Raw genomic sequence first — 21,663 nt, forward strand, 5'->3', positions numbered from 1 at the left:
CTGACTGGGTCGTTATGTTGCTGTTTCCACACTGAATCCCATAAAATCCTTTCAGCACTACCATAATAGAGTGCCAGTGCTCACAGTAAACAATCATATTTCATTTTCTTAAAAAAAATCAGCTTAATAAATATCCCATGCCTATTTGATTTAGGAGGCCTATGAAACCTATGATTCCACCTCAGAATCCACTCAGACCCACATGCTAGAGACTCAAAACTAGACACACTCTGACTTGCAACCCGAGACTTTAGATTAGAATCTCGACTCTGACTTGCAGCCCAGAAACTCTAGACAAGAATCTCGACTCTGACTTGCACCTCAAAGATTTTAGATTAGAATCTCCACTCTGACTTGCACCCCTCAGAATCAAAACTTGACTTAGACTCTGACGCCATAGACATGAAACTTGACTCAGACTCATGCCAGAGACGCAAGACTCAAATCAGACTGATGATTCAACTTGGACTTGAGACTTTAGTCCAGAATCTCAATCTGCAAATCTGATTTGCACCCCAGAGACTTTGTAGTGGAATCTCAACTCTGATTTGCACCCCAGAGACTTTAGACTGGAATCTCAACTCTGATCTGCACCCCAGAGACTTTAGACTGGAATCTCAACTCTGATCTGCACCCCAGAGACTTTAGACTGGAATTTCAACTCTGACTTGAACCCCAGAGACTTTAGATTGGAATTTCAACTCTGACTTGAACCCCAGAGACTTTAGACTGGAATTTCAACTCTGACTTGAACCCCAGAGACTTTAGACTGGAATCTCAACTCTGACTTGAACCCCAGAGACTTTAGAGTGGAATCTCAACTCTGACTTGAACCCCAGAGACTTTAGAGTGGAATCTCAACTCTGACTTGAACCCCAGAGACTTTAGAGTGGAATCTCAACTCTGACTTGAACCCCAGAGACTTTAGATTGGAATTTCAACTCTGACTTGTACCCCAAAAACTTCAGACTAGAATCTTGACTCTGACTTGCACCTCAGAGACTCGAGACTCAAATCAAACTCACACCCCAGAAACGCAAAACTCACTGTAACCTATACTAAAGGAACTGTGGATGTATAAGATTTTTCTAGAAAGTGACATACATACACACACAAATGAACTGTTGATAATGAGCACTGGCAGCAGTCCCAGAGCATAAGATCCACACAGCATTTCAGCAGGCCATTTGCATCATTACATAATTACACTGTGCAGCGACACCCTTTGACTGCGACAGCATGAAAAGAACAGGCCGGTGTAGAGTTCTGACTGCTGGTTGAAATGCTGTAATATTCAGCGGTGGGATAATAAAAACAGAGTCGTTCAGAGTGGTTTGGTGTGAAATGCTCTGTTCGAGAAAACTTACAGAGTCAGAGTAAAAACCTCACAGACAGTTATTACATGAAATTGTTATGAATACACTGCCTGAGACAATTGGCCCTTATTCACAACATACTTTTTCTTAGGACTTTCTCAGAAACACATTTAAGAAAAAACTTATGAAGATATTGGAGAATGAAGCCCATCGTATTAGGATAGTTATGAGACAAAGTTTTGGTCTGAAACTTAGGGATCGGATTATGCAAAATAAATAAATGAATAAATTAAATAAATAGATACATAAAATTCCTAATGATTTGTGAGGTATTCTGGCAAAAAAGCAGTCCCTAGCAATATTTTAACATTTTTGCAGCCCATTTATGGATTGTATGAATTGTATATTTTGAATCTACACTATATGGAAAGTATTGGGGCACCTACACATTACACCAACAGGAGCTTTTGATGTTCCATTCTAAATCCATAGGCATTAATATGGAGTTAATCCCTCCTTTGCAGCTCTAACAGCTTCTACTCTTCTGGGAAGCTTTCTATAAGATTTTGGAGGGTGTCTGTGGGAATTTAAGCCCATTTATCCAGGTCAGACACTGATGTTGGACTAGAGGGCCTGGCTCACAATCTCCGTTCTAGTTCATCCCAAAGGTGTTTGATGGGGTTGAGGTCAGGGTTCTTTGAGGGCCAGTAAAGTTCTTCAACACCAAACTCACCCAGCCATGCCTTTATGGACCTTGCTTTGTGCACTGGGGCTCAGTCATGCCAGAACAGAAAAGGGTCTTCCTCAAACTGTTCCCACAAAGTTAGAAGCACACATTCGTCAAAAAAATGTTGGTATGCTGAAGCATTAAGATTTCCCTTCACTGGAACTAAGGGCCTTAGGCTTTAGACCACCCCCCACTTTTTGAATGAGGCACAATACAGGACAACCAATCAGAACAGAGGTCACTTACGTGCATCTGTCGTAAAGATTGAAAATGTAAAAAGCGTTATGGCTATTTTTGGCACACAAATCTACAAAAGCCTTATAAGTCGATCTTGAGGAAAAAATAAAATGCAGGTAAAACGTAGGATATGGGCACTTTAAATCCTTTTTCAAACTTGAGGAAAATTACACTTTTCATAATCCAAGTAAGAAATAAAAGCCATTCCTGGGACAAGCAGTAGAAACATTAGGTTGCCTTTATTTCAGTGGTATTCAAAGTCCGTTAAGGTTCTCCACACGACCGGATTTCACACAGACAGGAATGCTACTCTGATAGAGAAATATCAGAGAGGTACAACAAATAACAGGACCTTCAACAACCGGGAAAGAAAAATACTCACCTTAAAGCACACAAAGCCTCTGCTTAACCCACACACTTAGCTGGATCCACTTTAGTGAAGCTACAGACCAAGAGTGGTCCAATCAACCCTGATTTACTTCTCAGATACTCTTACACTGTGAAAATATATGGCTCTACTTTTTCATTCTTGGAAAAATAACCCACACACATACACAAACACCCCATTTTCTGTGCTAATACTGCAGGCTGCGTCTCTACAGACCACACAGCTCTCAGGTTCGTTCCTTTGGGCCAAACATTGAACCATATTTGACCACTTTTAAATATCTGAGGTGGCTTTCACGTCACTACTGAAGTGAAAAGTACACAATTAGTTCACACACTCAGTGTCTGTAACCTCTAAAGGCCCGACGTCAGCACTGCAGCGGTGGCAGCTGTGTGAAGAGCACATGTATATAAAATAGACTACAAGTTACTTTCAAGTTTCTAAATGTAGCATAATCAAAAAATATTCAAGTCATTTCACCCCTAAACCCACATTTATATAGAACTACAGTGTCTAACACATTAAAAAACTAAGATTAACCAGATTTAGATGTTCTTAGTACAAAAGCATGATCTTAAATGTGTGGCAACACTTCAAATAAGTGGGGAAACGGTCAGTCATACCTCAGGAAAGACTATAAATGACTGAACATAATACTATACAGTATGGGTTGTGCCTTTTTTCAACTTTCGAAGCAGCAATCTAATGGCCCAAGACTAAAATGTTATGGCAACTCTGGGACATATTTTTGTTTTAGGTACAAAAACACCTACATTTTAGCACATTAGGGACTTTGAGCATCGACAGCTACAGGGAATGCTAACTCTGCATTAGCATAGAAACCTAAAAGCAGTGAGCAAAAACTCTAACAAGACAGCTGACCAAAGTGTTTGTCCAAAGTGTTTGCTTTAAAATTTTGTGCTGAATCAATTGAAATACTGTTATCTAGTGTGTATTCTGACGTTGTAAATTCTATCCGTACATGATAATGAACGATTATCTGGTTACCTGCAGGGAAGGAAACATTAACAAAAAAAAAAAGAAAATAAAATTGTGTAAGGCTGTAGGCTTACTTCCTAGACGTTAGCACTGGTTTTAAGAAGCTAAAATCTGAAAACGTGTTTTATTATTCAAAAACAGCCAAGAAAAAGCAGCAGATATTGGTCTCAGATGAGTAATGAAGGCCTCTTCAGATGAGCTACAAGCTAACGCTAACACTACAGCTGAGTGGGATGCTAACAAGGTCTTTTCTCCTCAGTGGACGATGTGCCAACCAGCTAGTTTGTCAGAGAAATATATTTACACTGTTTTTGGACCTCGCTAACATCAGCTAGAGTAGTTAGCCTAGTTAGCTAGTTAGCATCTGTCTGTCTTTTCAGTCACAGGCGTCCTTTGCAACAGACTGTGTTCAAATACTTTATAACTATGCATTGTCATTTGAATGCTACTGAACTAGCACTCTAACAGGTTAAGATTCAAATGTTATGCCATTTCCGGGACATATTTCATTTTTAGGTACAAAAACACCAACATTTTAAGACAACAGGGACTTTAAGCAGCTGCTGGGAGGGCGAAATCTGTGTTAGCATGGAAACAAAAGGTAGTGAGCAACAACAGGACGGCTGGAAAACCCAAAAAGTTCTACCGTATGTTATGCACAGTTACATAATTCCACCAGAGAGGTCTCCAAATCTTCAAATCCTACATAGTGCTGCTTTAAGCAGTGTCTTTGAAATTCACTGAAGGAATAGTGTTGTTATCTAATGTAGGGATGTGTGACTACTTTACAAATTCCAGTTAGATTCCAGTAAGAGTTAGTGTGATTAACCACAAGGAAGAGAAGCAACAAAAATGGTTAAAAAATGAACTTCAGCCAAAATAAGTATACGGCCGCAGGCATAATTTTCAGTTTGTGGCACTGGTTTTGGCAAGCCGAAATATGAAAACATATAATTCACAATTAGCAGAAGGAAATCTGTGGATTTTGGGAGAGTCCTGAACGCTGCCTCTTTAGATGAGCTAATGCGCTAACGCTAACAGTACAGCTAACAAAGTTGGAAGCTCATGAAGACTCCATCTTTTTCACAAGGTCTTTTCTCCTCTGTGCACGATATGCCAACATGTTAGTCTGTCAAAGAAATATACTTTCCACTGTTTCTGGGCCAGGCTAACATCAGCTAGAGTAGTTAGCCTAGTTGGTGAAAAAGCTGTGCCAGAGCTAGCTACGCTATCTTCACTGTCACATCCTTGGCAAGGGCTCATGTTCAGGCACTATTTTACAGCCCTGTTAAAACATAAAATTTATGAATTTTTAGCCTGTATATTTTCTCCCTTGTCCCATGATGAACCAAAATGAATACCTGAATAGTGGTAGTCCGGTACCCTCTAGTATGCCAAATCTATTGCAAATGAATTTCATATTCTAAACACATCAGAAGCATGAAATTAACTCGCTGAAATGTCACGCAATGTCAGCTGTTGTTTTTGCCGTAGTTGAAAAGCAGGTTAGAGTCGCAAAAAGCTGCGATCCAAATTTGCGCAGATGGAAAAGCACATTTTTTTTTAGCCTTTGTACCCGTCCCTGCTGCCATCTCTGCTTAAAGTCTCCATTGTTACTACATACAGCAAAGGAAACGTTCTCAGAGAATCAAATATCATGAGCTTAACAAATCAACTTCCAGTGAAAACAGCTCATGTTATTGGAAATATTATGCATTAATTAAAGTGAGTGGTGGGGACATTTTTGGTATTACAGCAAACAACAATGATAAACACAAACCAAAAAAAACAAACAAACAAAAAAAAACAAAACAAAACAAAAAAAACATACAAACCACATTCTGTAAAAGCAGAACTAATCCAGAACATCACCACCGAACGGGGCACCATTTTTTTTTTCTTTTATCTATTAACAGCTCACTGGAAACCAGAAGCTAAAAATAACAATGAGGTATCTGATATCATCTGCATAAGGCGGAGCCTGAAACATACATTATGGAAAAGGGTTCGGTTACAACACTTAATTAAGGCTGCATTCAGCACGGCTAAGTTCACACAGGTGCTACTGGTGAGAGGATTCATGTAAATGAATGCAATTATTAACTATAGGTCATCGCTCACTGTTGTGCTTCAAAAATCAGCCTTTCAAAATGTCGACAGGACAAATTTATCCACTCCGAGCATGTTGGGCCAGTCATGTGCCAGACTGGACAGGTGAAAAAAGTGACCGCTCAATGCATCGTCTGTTTGAATAGCCAGTTGTAACATGTAAAGATGTGGCATGCGGCAGACAACAGCTGAAAATCACAAACTGACCACCCAGAAATGTGTTCTTTTTATAGTTACAGTTGCTAAGTTGGATAGCTTAAATGTGAAACTGCCGCATATGTTTTGAGTTTTTAAATGGATATTTCAAATGTTTTAATAATCTGAAACAATATATATTTTGTATGTGTGTGGTCACACTTTTGGATTTTATACTGCAAATGACTGAAAGTAGTTAGAAGTTTGTCCAATCTAGTCCAATCAACAGTTGGAACAAAAGGGTGTATTTGTCAGCTCAGCTGAGCTACTAGATCTGCTAAGCTGCCCCCAAAGTGCCATCAACTGTTTGAATGCTTTCTTTGGCACTGCTGTTCTTTCCTGTTAGCGACAGTAGTCTTTACAGTCCAGCTGACTGGGTAGATACTATCTGCTCTGTCATTCATAAAAACATGAAATCTTTTCACAAAGAGGTGATGCTACACTTGCAGAACAATAAACATTCCATGACCTGTTGCTTTGAACATACACACTCACCGGCCACTTCATCAGAAACCCCTCTTGTCTAGCTCCACCCTGCTGGTGTACAGTTGTAGCTGATCTGCTGATATACAGTTAGGCATCCTTTTGTCCTCATCAGTGTTCACAGAGCTGCCACCACCATGTGTCATGAGTAAGTGGATGTATAAGGTAGATTGGGGAGAGGTGTGTTATTATATAAAGTGGTCAGTAAGCAGTGGTTTAAAAACTGAATCAAACCGTAAATGATTGCAGATTCTAAAAGAACTGCCCAATTTCTTGTTAAAGCTTACTTATAGCTCTTTCAGGTGGCTGATTAATCACATATAGGCTGAAAAACCAAATAGCTCACATACATAGATTAAATTTGAGCTAACACAATGCTACTGATTGTTTTTCTCTCTTTGGACATGAGTCACCCAACCCCAGTACAGTAAAGTGCAACTTTAAGAGCATGCTCTTGTACTGTCAAGCTCTAAATTAGGCCTTATTACAAGTAAGGAGGTTAAAATCTCTGACCAGACACAAAAAAAGTAATATGACCGCACTTTAACATCCAAAAATATTCTCATAGTCCAAATATATTATTTTCTGCCAAAAAAGAGAATAAAGTACTTGTGTATAGATCTATATAGTTTTTTTTAATGATTTTTCAGTTTTAAATGTCCCTACAGATCCCATCTTCCCGTTTGCTGCTGGTTTTAAACCCTCATGGTTTAAGTAATAAAGCAGTCCTGTGTCATTTGGCACATTGCACGTTTAGTGTGTAGCTTTTGGTGTTAATGCTGTCCGTGGTGCTGATTCTGCTGTGGTCCTCTGGCTCGCCGCTGCTGTTGTTGTTGTTGCTGTTCTGGAGGCCATGAGTGTTATTCTGGTTTTTGGAGATTTCGCTCAGCCTCAGCTCCTCCAGCTTCTTCCACAACTCCTCTCTCTCCTGCTCCTTCTTCTTCTCTCTGAGGATAAGAGTGCACAAACTTTAAAATGGCAAAATTGTATATTAATTCAATCCGGAACTGGAATTCATTTATCTAATAATCATCATACTTATAATGGAAATCTCATTTCCAGAAACGTTTTTTAAAATACAATAAAATTAAGAATCTATGATTTGTTCATTCTAACTTTGAATGTTTTGGCTGACCAACCTGAATGTGTTTTGTAAATACACTTTGAATTTGACGCCTGCAACACACTCAACAAAAGTTGGGACAAGAGCAAAATAAGAGTGAAAAGTTTATAGAATATTCAAGTTACACCACTTTGAAACATTCCACAATAAACAAGTGAATTGGTAACAGTTGGACATATCATGACTGGGTATAAAAGGAGCATCCACCAAAGGTTCAGTGTTCCCAAGCAAAGATTAGTTGTACCACTTTGTGCTAAACTTTGTACGAAAACTGTCAAACAGTTCAAAAATAACATTTTTCAACATAGGATTGCAAGGAATTTAAGTCTACTATACATAATATTGTGAAAAGATTCAGGGAATCTGAAGAAATCTCAGTCAGTATAGGGCAAGGCCGGAAACCATTGCACACGGAAGTATATTTTGTGATTTTAGAGATACATGCTGCCATCAAGACGTCTTTTCTCAGGATGTCACTACTTGATTCAGCAAGACAATGTCAGGCCTCACTCCACACGTGCTACAACAGTGTGGCTTCATAGACACAGAGTGGATGTGCTTGACTGATCTGCCTGCAGTCCAGATATGTCTTCTATTGAAAATGTATGGTGCATCATAAAGAGGAGAATCAAACGACGACCATGGACTGTTGGACAGCTGAAGTCTAGTATCAAGCAAGAATGGGTAAAAATCTCATTTGCAAAACTGCAATAATTAGTATCCTCAGTTCCCAAACCATTAAAAAGTCTAATTAAAGTAAAGGTGGTATAACACAGTGGTAAACATGCCTCTGTTCCAACTGTTGTTGTGTTGTGTTGCAGGCATGAAATTCTAAATTTGTTTATATTTACAAAATACAATTAAGTTGATCAGTGAAAAAATTGGGATTTTTTTCATTGTACTCTGGACAGTTGAATAAAGGTTTAGAAGTAACAATTCATATATTCTTGTTTTTACTGCGTTTTACAAAATGTCCCAACTTTTCCAGAAATGGGGTTTGTATTTAAACACTGCATTGTAGTAATACTCTTAATTCACTGTTAAATTTTGATTGGAAACAAAAGGGTTAAATAAGACCTTCTATCAAATGATGTTTTGTTGAATTTCTAAGGTAAAATAAGTTAACACATCTACTACAGAGGCTCAAATACGACATTTTTCTGTAAGTTTTAGTGCACAGTTTCTACTTATTCACTCAATCTGATTGACTTGTAACAATGGTGTAACACTATTCAGTGCTACATCAGAAGTCAGAACCATTTTAAAAGGACTCTTAAAACCATATACCACTGTTTTTTCCATAATAGAAAGGAACTGATGATGCAAAGAACCATTTATGCATTCAGACGGTTCTTTAAGTGTTTGTGGTTCTATTTAGAACTAATGTCTTTACTACAGAACCCCCAAAAGAATCTTTTACCCACCAAACTGATGCACCAACCTTTGAAGGTTGCCATGGCAAAAAAAAATGCATTTTGACATGAAAAATGTTTTAAACCATGTTTTTAAAAGAAAATAAAAAATATTGCAACTAAAAAAATCATTAATCATCAGTCATTACACAGCAAATCATCAGAAATACTGTTCATCCTTAATACAGGCCATAGGCAGGAAACATTTACTCACAGTTTCTCACAGCTAGTTATAAAAGCAACACTTTCTTGGCCTTATTTTCACTCTGAGGAGACTCTAGCTTGGTCATTATTTATCCACATATTAAATAATGTCCTTTGAATTCAGTGTAATCTCAGACTTTTTCTCCACAGACTGACTAGGTTGGCACTGATTGTGTTACATAATTTAGCTCTAAAAGTTTTGTGATTGAGGCTTTAATACATAAATAAAATGGTAGAGAATCTTTGAGTTTTGAGGCCTGGCAGCACTCAATCATGGGGGGGGAAGTCTCACCGTTGTCTTTCGGCTTTATATGAGGCTGTGAGCTCGTCAAACAGTTTGCTGTTCATCTCCATAAGAGTTTTCAGCACGTTGTACACAAGAGCTACAATCGTCCTGGAAAATGTGTGAGAGAAAAAGATTAAATGGGGCATTGTTTTACATTTCAGTACATATTAACTCCGTAATAATCCACATGCTGGATCACTGCTTTTATAAAACAGCCATAAATTATAATCAAACAGACCAATGTTCAATAACTATGAATAATAATATTCATATTCAGTTTCTGTCAAGCAATGTAATTCATGAACAGTGGACTGTATGTGCCAAACAACATAATGGTTAAAGGCTATTCTATGAACAGCATAGTGTTTTTTATTAACTTGGTGCATATATACAGAATTCATTTGACATGTGGTCATAAAGTACTGAGAAAAGTCAGAGACCCCTCATTTGTATAATTTCTAGTTAAAATAGCCACTAAGTACAAGTTATTCATTATTCAGGAGATATTTCTGAGGTGATTAGATATAAGGCTAATTCACTTGCATCAGGAAGGTCAAAGTGAAAGTGAAATAACAGGAGTTTCCAAATCTGAAGTTCAAAAACACCTAAAATGCCCCCATCAGATAAACAGCACTTAGAGCTTTCATCTTTGAGAAAGAGGAGAAAATCAAGCTGCTTCAGATCTGAAATCATCCACAGGTGTTTCTGTCCATCCTTCCACTGTGAGAAGACAACTCAGTGCTATGGATCTGAAAGTATGTGTAACTGTCAAGAAGAACCTCACTGAGAAAAAAAGACACACATCAAACAAAGAAGCTGAACAATGGAGTCCAGACCTCAACATCACTGAATGTGTTTGATTAATTCAGAAAATGATCAATCAACTTCTAAGACTGAACTTTGGAGGTGTGTCAGATTTCTTTGAGAAACTGAAAGTAAGTCTCCTGAAGGTATGCAAGCTGCATCAAAGGTAAAGAGTGGAAACACAGAACACTGAAAATAATTATGTTTAGTTGTTGAGGTTTCTGTTTATTTTCTGTTATATTAGTGTTCCGATTAGTTTCCTGAAAATGAATAACATGAATAAGTTGGCTGTTTTTGACTAGTATTTAAATTAACGAAGGGTGGCCTAAGTGTATACTGAGTGACTCAGTCAATCTGATCTTAGAATCGTTTGACAGTGTTATACATTTACTTTCCCTTGCATGTTTATTTTCTATGGAGATGCTTACATTGTATGTATCATATGTCTCTGCAGCCCTATTCTATAGAATACATACTGGTTCCAGTGTTCTTTAGAGATCCGGTACAGGCTGCCGAACATTATGGGCAGGATCTTGTCAATGTTTTCCTCAATCAGACTCAGGATGTACTCATTGTTCCAGTAATACAGCGACCGTTCTGCTACCTGCGGGAGACAGAGTGCTGTTTTGCACTAAACTCTACAGGATGCAGTCTTACAGTGAAGCTATTAGGATTATCCCCTTCCGTTGCCAGGTTTACATCCTAAGGCTTATTATTCAGTCATTACATGGAAAACAATGCAAATTATTCTTAAGTTATGTGGAATTAAAGACTGGACCTGCTGGCAAGACAAATGTATAGGTGATGCATAGTAACTACCTTCTAAATAGACAGGAAAAGTGCACAGACTTGAAGATTTTTGTTTTTTTACAGCAGTGAAACCGCTGAATGTGAGTTTTGTGCTTGATACTGAATTATGCAATATGAGTAAGTAATGTAGTTGGTAGTTAAGACAACTGAAATATTAGACGCTTTAAAATTTGACAGGTACTGTATTGGAAAACATTTTTGTAAAGTGTCTGTACCTGAAAGTGAGGACTGGCCACACACTTAGAGATCTGTTTAAAAAGAGGCTCCTGAACCTTCTTAAACTGAGTCGGCTCAATGACGTCCAAAATCTCCTCAACTTCCCCCAGAAACATAACCTGAACAGATAAAAGCAACATAATACAGCAGCTTTACAATGAAAGGGAAGAGTTGGCCATTTATTAGGGCTGGGCAGTATGACAATATTTATCATTATTGTGATAATTTACATCACAATATGCTTTTTCTAAGTAAATGTTAGAAATGGTCAGTTCTTAAAGGGTCAATATGCTATGTTGTTACTGTATTTTATTTTTTCCCCACTGATAAAATTTGTTTGGCTTTATGTACCAAAAACAGTCATAATTCATTTCTACATGAAAATTTTCCAACCTCTGTTTCGTTAGTGGTTTAAAGACTAATATGTAATTGAGCACCATTCTGATTGGCTGTCCTGTATTGTGCTATTCAAAAAGCAGTCTGGCCCATGACTTGAGTGGGTGAGGCTCAAATAAATATCATGACGTGCATCGTGTACTGTGAAAATGCCTTAAAGTACTGTGATATTGTATTTTTGCCATATCGTCCATCATGTAGAAACATGACTGATGATTCATAGACAGAATATAATGCTGTTGTTTTAACTTCCTGATTTGGTGCAGCACATAGGAAAGTATCTGTACAGTCTGAAATCTTTTACCGTACACCAGATTAAGCTGTTCTCTGTGCTTTACACACATCTGAACATTACAGCATCATCACTCTTACCTCTTTCTGGCTGCAGGTTTTAGGCCAAAATTTCAGAAGCCCCCGGATCACCTGCAGCGAGACAAACAGGGATGCAGTGACGAAAACAGCAAAAAATAAATAAATCAAAAGAATAAGCAAATTCAAAACAGACAATTACATGACACTCGCAATCATATGCAAAAGTTTAAATACTCCAGTATTGTTTTGTTGATGTTCTGAGTGAGAATAAGTTAACACATCTTCTACAGGGAACACACTTAAATATGAAACGACTGTACTTTTTCTATTTTCTGTATAAATTTTAATTCCGTTTTAAGCATTGATTATTATTTCTTTTTCCTAAACTCAGATATGTTTAAAAGAATCTGTTTCAGTGTCATACCCAACAGAGTAGGATGCTGAAAGATGTGCTGCTGTTTTTAACACATTTTCTCCTCTAATTTAGTCATAGCCAATTCCCACCCTCTCATTACTTCCCATTATAAAAGGGCCATGACATAGAAGTATTAAATACTCTGTAGTGTTGAAATAATTCATTTCATAGCATAAGACTACTGAATTTAAATGGCTAGCCTTTTGTAACAACCTTGTTAACACATTTATTAGTCTTAAGATTCAATTATGGATGCAACTATGTGTTCTGTGCTCTCTCCTCTCATTGACCTGCTGGATCAGTCACCACTCAGTGATCCGGAACCATATACTTTACTAATCAAGCCCCGGGTGGGACACGGTGTCTTACCGGCTCTGTGAGTGTGGGGTCCTTTTCCAAAAACTGAACCACACAGTAGGCCAGCTGAAAAAGAAGAAAACATGAGCACTAAAAGCCTCATGAGCACAACATGAGCACTAAAGATCACACTTTTCCATCAAAATATATTGTTAAGAATCATTTTTGCTTTATTTACTTCTTTAAGCATTATCTAAACAGTGTACACCTGCTCATTATAACCGTAACATTATAACACTTATTAAAACATGCAGAATATACACCGATCAGGCATAACATTATGATCATCTCCTTGTTTCTACACTCATTGTCCATTTTATCAGCTCCACTTACTATATAGGTGCACTTTGTAGTTCTACAGTTACAGACTGTAGTCCATCTGTTTCTCTGATACTTTGTTAGCCCCCTTTTACCCTGTTCTTCAGTGGTCAGGACCCCCATGGTCCCTCACAGAGCAGGTACTATTTGGGTGGTGGATCATTCTCAGAACTGCAGTAACACTGACGTAGTGGTGGTGTGTCGGTGTGTGTTGTGCTGGTCTGAGTGGATCAGACACAGCAGTGCTGATGGAGTTTGTAAACACCTCAGTGTCACTGCTGGACTGAGAATAGTCCACCAACCAAAAATATCCAGCCAACAGCGTCCTGTGGGCAGCGTCCTGTGACCACTGATGAAGGACTAGAGGATGACCAACACAAACTGCAGCAGCAGATGAGCTATCGTCTCTGACTTTACATCTACAAGATGGACTGACAAGGTAGGAGTGTCTAATAGAGTGGACAGTGAGTGGACACAGTGTTTAAAAACTCCATCAGCACTGCTGTGTCTGATCCACTCAGACCAGCACAACGCACACTAACACACCACCACCACATCAGTGTTACCACAGTGCTGAGAATGATCCACCACCCAAATAGTACCTGCTCTGTGAGGGTCCATGGGGTCTTGACCACTGAAGAACAGGGTAAAAGGGGGCTAACAAAGTATGCAGAGAAACAGATGGACTACAGTCTGTAATTGTGGAACTATAAAGTGCACCTATATAGTAAGTTGAGCTGATAAAATGGACAACGAGTGTAGAAACAAGGAGGTGGTCATAATGTTATGCCTGATCGGTGTATGTTCTATATACATTCCATACCATAGCATATATGTAAGTAAGGACTGTAGTGTTTAGGTTACAATTAAATGCTGCCATCTATTGGGCATGTAATACCAGCAGTCAAAAAGAATCCTGTATCCATTCATTAAAAATGCTTCATTTGTATTAATATCCATATATTTAATAGTTATAACGTCATACATACAGATAGAGACGCATGTTTATATGTGACATGATGATTAAATTCAAGCTGAGTCATCAGTTAAACAGAGAACATGGCTGTTGCGTTACTAAAACTCACTGATACAGCTGCAATAAAAGTGAGAAAATTAACAGCTTGTTAAATAAAACACTACTAAAGTAACTAAACTGTAGTATATAATTCAAAATACACCTACAGTTTACTTGTACTTTGCCAGCACAATGACAAAGCTGCTGGAGTTTGCTTGGGGTAGGTGAATGCTTTTAAGCTGTTTAAAGAAAAACTGCAAAGCAAACAGCAGGACTGCAGACTGTGTCCGAATCTAACACCTTCCCAATGCTTTCAGAAGCCAACACGCCTCAATATAGAACTTAATCCAACCCACTAGAGAATCTTTTTTATTTTTGAAAAATAAAATCAGCAGCTGAGCCACCAGATGGCAGCACTGTCCATAAATCTCTAACTCAGGCGCCTGCAGAGTGAGTATTATGTTGAAGAGAAATCTAACACTGAAACCGAATTAGATTCTCTTCTTGCTGATATATTCCATGTATTTTTCCTTGAACAAATGAACATTTTCTGTATTTACATCAGCAAATGTGAGCACATTTTATTATACCATCATGTTGTAGCTCATAATACACAGCACTGTGCAGAATTCCACCCTTCCTTCATTTAAATTCCGATTGAAATGTTCATTCAGTGCAAGTTATTCAGTTTTCAGCATCAAGTAAAAGCTGAAAACCTATTTAACAGTACACTGCAAAGAAGTCTCAGCAACTTAATAAAATAGAATTCTTTTCAGTGTCTCACTAACTTTATTGCAGCTTCCATTCTTTTTAGGAGACTCACTTTCAGTTCCTCAAAGAAATCTGCAGACACACCTCCAAAGTTCAGTCTTAGAAGCTGGTTGATCATTTTCTGAAGTAATCAAACACATTCAGTGGTGTTGAGGTCTGGACTCTGGGGTGGTCAGTTCATTATTCAGCTTCTTTGTTTGATGTGTCTCCTTTTCTCAGTGAGGTTCTTCTTGACAGCTACACATCCCTTCAGACTCATAGCGCTGAGTCGTCTTCTCACAGTGGAAGGATGGACAGAAACACCTGTGGATGTTTTCAGATCTGAAGCAGCTTGATTTTCTCCTCTCTCTCAAAGATGAAAGCTTTAACTGCTGTTTATCTGATGGGGCAGTTTCTGTGTCTACCAGGTCTTCCAGGTGGTTGTTAGGAGCCACATTTTCTGTAGTTTTTAAATCAGTTTCTGAACTCCAGTTTAACTTTCTCCTTCATTATGGAAGTGGATTGTCATATCTTAATTATACTTAAAGGCTGTTTTGACTGGAAATTAAACAAATGAGGGGTCTCTGAGTTTTGTACAGTGCTGTATATACACAGTTTCTTGTACATGTGTGTTTGTGTCGAATCTGTCAGTACCTGTGCATGGAACAGTGCCAGCCCCTTGGCTGTGTGCATTGGAATGAGCACCTTCATCAGGAACTGCTTGTGTTCAGCTTTCAAAGGCAGAGCGAACCCATTGATGATGCTGCAGGAGCAGAAATAATGATCACATACAAATGCAGCAGAGAGATTTCCAGATAAGCTGAAGGATTTATAGTTATATGCATTCCATGTCAAATGACTTCTTGATGTTCTAAGTGAAAATAGGTTAACATACCCTCTACAGAGAACACACTTAAATATGGTATTTTCTGCTAATATTAGGGCACAGTTTCTATTTATTAACTGAATATAAAAGACTGGTAAAACAAATAAAAGTGAAACTTTTGCGCAGGCTATGTTTCAGATTTTATTTATTTTTTCTATTATGTAAAAATCAGTAAATAAACAGTACAGAGGATGCACTTCTGCACATTTTAATGCACAGTTTGAGGGTGTGTTAACTTATTTTCACATAGAAAATCAACAAGTCATTTGACCTGGGGCACCCAAACTTTTGCATTAGATTTATTTTAATAAATTGTCACTGTCCACAAGTATCTCCGAAACTTTACAGGAGAGGGCAAAAACGTTCTTTACTGTCAATGTAAGTCAATGGGAAGACTTTACTCTAAGCAATTTTGGAACATTTCTATTGGTCCAATCATCATGAAATATACACAAAATGTAAAAGACAGCTGCTGAGCTCCAAAGATGCAGAAAAATAAAAATTGCAAAAAATGGAGATAAGTTTTTCATTGGACAGTGACAAAATGTGGGTGCTTTTTCCCCCCTACAAGGCTGTAGTTTGTGATAAAAAAAAAAATAACATGTTTGGGGAACCTTCAACATAAAGTACAAAAAAACCCCACAAAAAACAAACAAATCAACAAACAAAAAACACACAACAAATTACAAATTGGAGTTGTACACTGTGGGCCAGAACAATAACGGACCTCCAGATCTCAATATTCTGATAGAGCTACAGTTTTAGTACCTGTACATAAGCACTGTGATATTCAGGCTGAAGCAGTGTGGATTTTATATGTTCTGCTTACGTGGAAAATACATTAATTTCACATCTACACTGTAAGGAATAGATCAATTATATAAAAATGGTTAAATTGGTGTTTCAACTCAAAAATGTTAGCTACTGAGCTGCCTTCAAAGACTAAGTTGATCTTCAAGTAGTAAGTCAACTTCAGATACAGATTCTTGTTCTTTCAATTTAAAGAATAGAAATTCAGTACATTCAGAATTCTAAAGCAGTTATTAAAGGACTCGTGTCATACTATGTACATGTATTTATTTTTTCCCCTGAGGTCCATTTAGAACATATGTTTTATGTACCAAAAAGACATAATTCATTACTACATGAGCATTTTCTGACTTCTCCTCTGTTACATTTAACACAGGCTGTTTTTGTCACAGAGGCCTATAGCGCAACCTGAACCTGCTGGGGCAGCACTGCCAGATCTGGGCCCCGGTAGTTGACCTAAACAAAACTGAAGTTATTATATTTCAGAAAGGATCCAGATCTCAGCGAACAAAGCACACATTTCTGTTAGGCACAAATTAAATCAGCCAGTTCTAACTATAATTATTTAGGTCTCAAAATGATTTATTCATGCAGGGCTTTCTACACGATAAAACAGCAATTTTTTGTCAAACTCCAATCAGAATGTAGCTAAAAATATTCAGTAATTAAACCAATTGCCCTTCATGTCAGTGAAGTGTAGGGTCTGCTTACAAATCCACAATTTGGCAAACAGGATAAACATCCAACTGAGATTTTTGGCTATTCTGACAGGAAATGCATCTCTGTTTCTGAGAGCCACAAAGAATTCTTCACAAAAATGTAATCATCCCACATCTAAGAGCCTCTGTAATACAGAGACTCGACTGCATCTATTAGGGGACCACAGACAGTGCTGCACACTCACAGCTCAATACGCCCTGACCAGCCAGTGTAGGAGGGACGGTGAGTGACCCTATCACACACTAAACACTAAGTTCACCAACTCTCTCAGTTTATTTACACTACACTATGAAGAGAGAGAGAGAGAGAGAGAGAGAGAGAGAGAGAGAGAGAGAGAGAGAGACACAGAAAAAAACAGACAAAAAAACAGACAGAGAGAGAAATCGAGACAGAGAGAGCAAGTGAGAAAGAGAGAGCAAGCGAGAGCAAGCGAGCGAGCGAGCGAGCGAGAGAGAGAGAGAGAGAGAGAGAGAGAGAGAGAGAAAGCAGGGGGAGTGAGTGTGAGAGAGAGTATTTGTGGTCTCAGTGGAGAGTTGGTTTAGTTCTGAACTAAATACAGCGGCGCTTTCTAAAAACAGGACTTCCTACAGCCGGCATCTGCTCAGCACTGGAAAGAGTCAGAGGTCAGAGCTTAAAAAAGCTTCCCATGATCCTTTGTGGTGTGGTTTTCAGTAGCAGTGAATTCTATACAAAGCTAACACACAAAAACAAACAACGCATTTACGTCTGTCAGTCTAGTCAGCCTACAGCAGCTCATCCTCACACATTCACACGTAAGTTATAAAGGGCGTTTCAGCCTGGACTACTTTTTGAATGAGGCACAAAAACAGGGCAGCCAATCAGAATGGACCTCATTTACATAGATCAGTCTTAAAACACAGTAACAAAAATGTAAATCTGTTTGAATCTGTTAAATGTTAAAACAGAGGTTGGAAAATGATCACGTAAAAAAAGAAATACAACAGAGTTTGTTGCAGAAAACCATACAAATGTAATAAGTGAATGTAGAAATGTAGGATATGGGCTCTTTCACAAACAGTCACAGCAACTAGACTGAGCCATGGGCTTAAACACACAGTGAAAAAACTATTCACCAACAGAACAACAGTATTTCAGCTCTCAGGATTAGATGTATGTGTGCAAGGTTATGTTTGTAGCTGTGATGTAGCTGTGATGCAGCCGCAATATGTGCTCACAGTTCACAGTTATCATTTCTTAATCTCTGCTTTTAGACCTGAGGGAGAATATCACCCCTATAGAATGTTTTTGGTGAAAGATCTTCATTTAACAACGCTCTCTCTACACATATACACATGATATTGATAACAGTTTTGCTTAGTTAACAGCAACTCAAGCATTATTTCAGGTTGTTAAACATTTATGTACACACTCCTACCAGACTAGAGTTTGACTGGACAGATAAACCAAAGACGAAACTGATTAACAAAACCGCATATGAAATTTGTGTGCACTCATTGTACGATCTGATTTGACTGTATGCAATTTTTAGGAATAAGGGCCTATGTGAATGCATATTGTGGTCACATCACACAGTTAAAAACAGCACAGGTAAGAACTGACCTGCCCAATATCTCCAGGAGTTCAGCCACTCCGTTAAAGTGTTCAGTCTCATAAATGAACCTGAGGAGAAAAACAAAAAAGCAACTCCATAAACTAATTAAGTATTTTATAAACAGTATTCGATTTCATCATGAAGAACTCCTTGCTGCCTTTCTAGTAGGTGAGCTGTAACTCTGCCTGTGCTCTGTTAGAGCTCGTCTCCTCAACAGCAGCTACAACCTTGAGGGTGGATAAGGACCAAACAAAATACACCAGAATGACCACGAAAAAGATGAAAAGATATGTGGACACTCTAGATGCAGTCTCCAGAAAACAGTATGAGGAGAAGATTAGATTAAACTCTCAAGTTCAGAACCTTCCAGTGCATGAGATTTTACAAAAGCTAATAAACATGGCTATCAAAGCTCTTAAATAATAAACTCAATTAAGGTGGAGTTGGCTTCTTATTTGCCAGCTTCTCATTCAAATTTTCCGTTCCACCTTAAATAGTGCAGCAGTTACATTCTGGCAGCTCATACAGAAAAATAAAAAAAATCCACCTTAGCTCAATAAATGCATCATTCATCAGGAAACACCTTAAACTGTCTTTAGGAGATGGGTAATGAGCAGCTAAGAAGCAGCACAGCAGCATTATAATCAGACACTGGAGCTGCTGGACTGTTGAACGTGTCTCACTGGCTGATCCAACATCCCAAACCGCACACTTAATACTGTTCATTGCATAAAAAAAAAAAAAGCTGGTGTCTATACACTTTTGGACATACAGTGTACACGAACAGACACATCACTCATTACACACAGCTATTTTCAACCTGTAGTAGATGGTCGGAGTGGTCCACTGACGTACAGAGAGAGAGAGAGAGAGAGAGAGAGAGAGAGAGAGAGAGAGAGAGAGAGAGAGAGAGAGAGAGAGACAGAGAGAGACAGACAGAGAGAGAGACAGAGACAGAGACAGAGAGAGACTTACACAGACACAAATGTAGACCCTGAGCTGCTGTCACTCTGTCTAGAGCTCCACCTGCAGAGCTCAACAGTCTGCTATTTTTTAAGATTTCAGTGAAACTCTACAGTTCAACAGGTTTCCCAGCTCTCAGCCTTCAACATCACTGTTTCCTGTCCTAACAGCAAGCGAGCACTCAAATGTAGCATCAAACCGCGTCGCAAAGTCTTCAGGACGTCTTGTAGAACTCAATATTGTAACAAACTTTGCACTTAACCTAATCAAATATGTAATAAACCTCAATAATTTAATAAGGTATTACATATAAACAGCCTCAGAAGGTAATACATTCCCAATTAAGTAATAATAAACAAAGTCCCAAAACCACAGCTGCACAGCCCCGTCAGTAGAGCAGCTATTTTCGGATAGGTCCGCGTTTTGTTTACATTTTGATTTGATACGCTCACCTGACGTTTCCAGTGTAGACAAGTAGAATCCAATGATGCAATAAGTTCCCAATAATGTACTACCAAAACTGTAGTAAAATGTAAGTATTACATTATCAGTAATATATATATATATATATATATATATATAAAATATATATATATATATATAATATATATATATATATGACAATTTTGCACAAACTGTTCATTTAACAGAGTTATTTAATCTTACATTATCTTTTATGATGTAGATGCTGAACTCGTGTTTTCCCAGTGTATCATTACCGTAAGAAAATGTTGTTTATTTGTTTGCGGATGAAGGCACGCAAACCCAGGAACTTTCCATAGATCCGATGGAGGATGGTCTTCAGAAAATCTCTCTCACGGGGGTCTTCACTGTCAAACAGCTCCAACAGCTGTGAAAGAAAGAAAGAAAGAAAGAAAGAAAGAAAGAAAGAAAGAGAAAGAGAAAGAGAAAGAAAGAGAAAGAAAGAAACAAACAAAGAGGAACAAAAAAAGAGAAAGAGTGAAAAGAGAAAGAGTGATTATTCACTACGCATCCCATACCAAATTTCCTGCATGTCCTGATGCTCAGAAGAAATATAAAACAATTTCTAAATGAATGACTGGAGTCACTGATTAAAACCACCATCAAAATGCATCAGTGCTTTACAAAACGCAGCCGTACAGATCTTAACAAAGACAAAACAGAGAGATCATATCACTTCCGCTTTAAAAGAGCTGCACTGACTGCCTGTATCGTTCAGAATAGATTTTAAAAGTTTATAGAACCTTTTTGAAAACAGTTCTATATGGAACCATCTACAGCATTTTCTCCACCAATCTGAAGAACCCTTCCATGATGAAAAGAGCCCTTTAATCATGCAAAGGGTTCGTGGAGTGTTCATGGCTCTATGTAGAACAATTTTCTGTACTAAATAACCCTTAAAGAACCATCTTGTTGTGTAGTTTGGAGAACATTTGAACCTAAAATGTATTTTTTTAAAAAATACATTCATGGCAGAGGCACATACAGGACACTGTGAGGCAAAACAGTCCCTTATTTTTTAGATTCATCACTGTTTTGCCCTCAACATTTCATATAAAACTCCAGGTTACTTATTTTAAATTTAAACACTAAATCTGTTTTATAGTGCTCTCTTCCCATCACTGACCATACTTCGCTCTCTCTCTCGGTCTCTCTGTCCCTCTGATAAACAGCAGTCTGCTATTTAAAGCCTCAGTGGGAAACGTGCATCATGGAAAATTGTCCTTTAATACCAGCAGGACACTTACAGTCTGGACACAGAGCGGTGGGGGAATCTCTGAGAGAATCAGGGACAGCCCGACTGGACACAGACTCCCTCTCTCTGGGACTCTCTCTCAACCATCATAACTCAAAGGA

General features: G+C 38.2%; 1 protein-coding gene across 2 annotated transcripts in view; it reads right to left on the reverse strand.

Annotated features, from left to right (window-relative positions):
- Window positions 1-2,500: 2,500 nt before the first annotated feature.
- ppp2r5a (protein phosphatase 2, regulatory subunit B', alpha isoform) overlaps window positions 2,501-21,663 on the reverse strand; it is a 59,526-nt gene continuing 40,363 nt past the window's right edge. For both annotated transcript variants that reach the window (XM_036582213.1, XM_036582214.1), the window contains exons 5-13: window positions 20,544-20,674; window positions 18,870-18,929; window positions 15,527-15,635; window positions 12,802-12,855; window positions 12,078-12,128; window positions 11,309-11,428; window positions 10,760-10,887; window positions 9,486-9,587; window positions 2,501-7,401 (exon numbers count right to left, since the gene is read on the reverse strand). In XM_036582213.1, the coding sequence (XP_036438106.1) occupies window positions 7,188-7,401; window positions 9,486-9,587; window positions 10,760-10,887; window positions 11,309-11,428; window positions 12,078-12,128; window positions 12,802-12,855; window positions 15,527-15,635; window positions 18,870-18,929; window positions 20,544-20,674 (969 nt within the window). In that variant the 3' untranslated portion in view covers window positions 2,501-7,187. The remainder of the gene's footprint in view (window positions 7,402-9,485; window positions 9,588-10,759; window positions 10,888-11,308; window positions 11,429-12,077; window positions 12,129-12,801; window positions 12,856-15,526; window positions 15,636-18,869; window positions 18,930-20,543; window positions 20,675-21,663) is intronic.

Source organism: Colossoma macropomum, unplaced genomic scaffold, assembly GCF_904425465.1.
Source record: "Colossoma macropomum unplaced genomic scaffold, Colossoma_macropomum, whole genome shotgun sequence".
Lineage (NCBI taxonomy): Eukaryota > Metazoa > Chordata > Actinopteri > Characiformes > Serrasalmidae > Colossoma > Colossoma macropomum.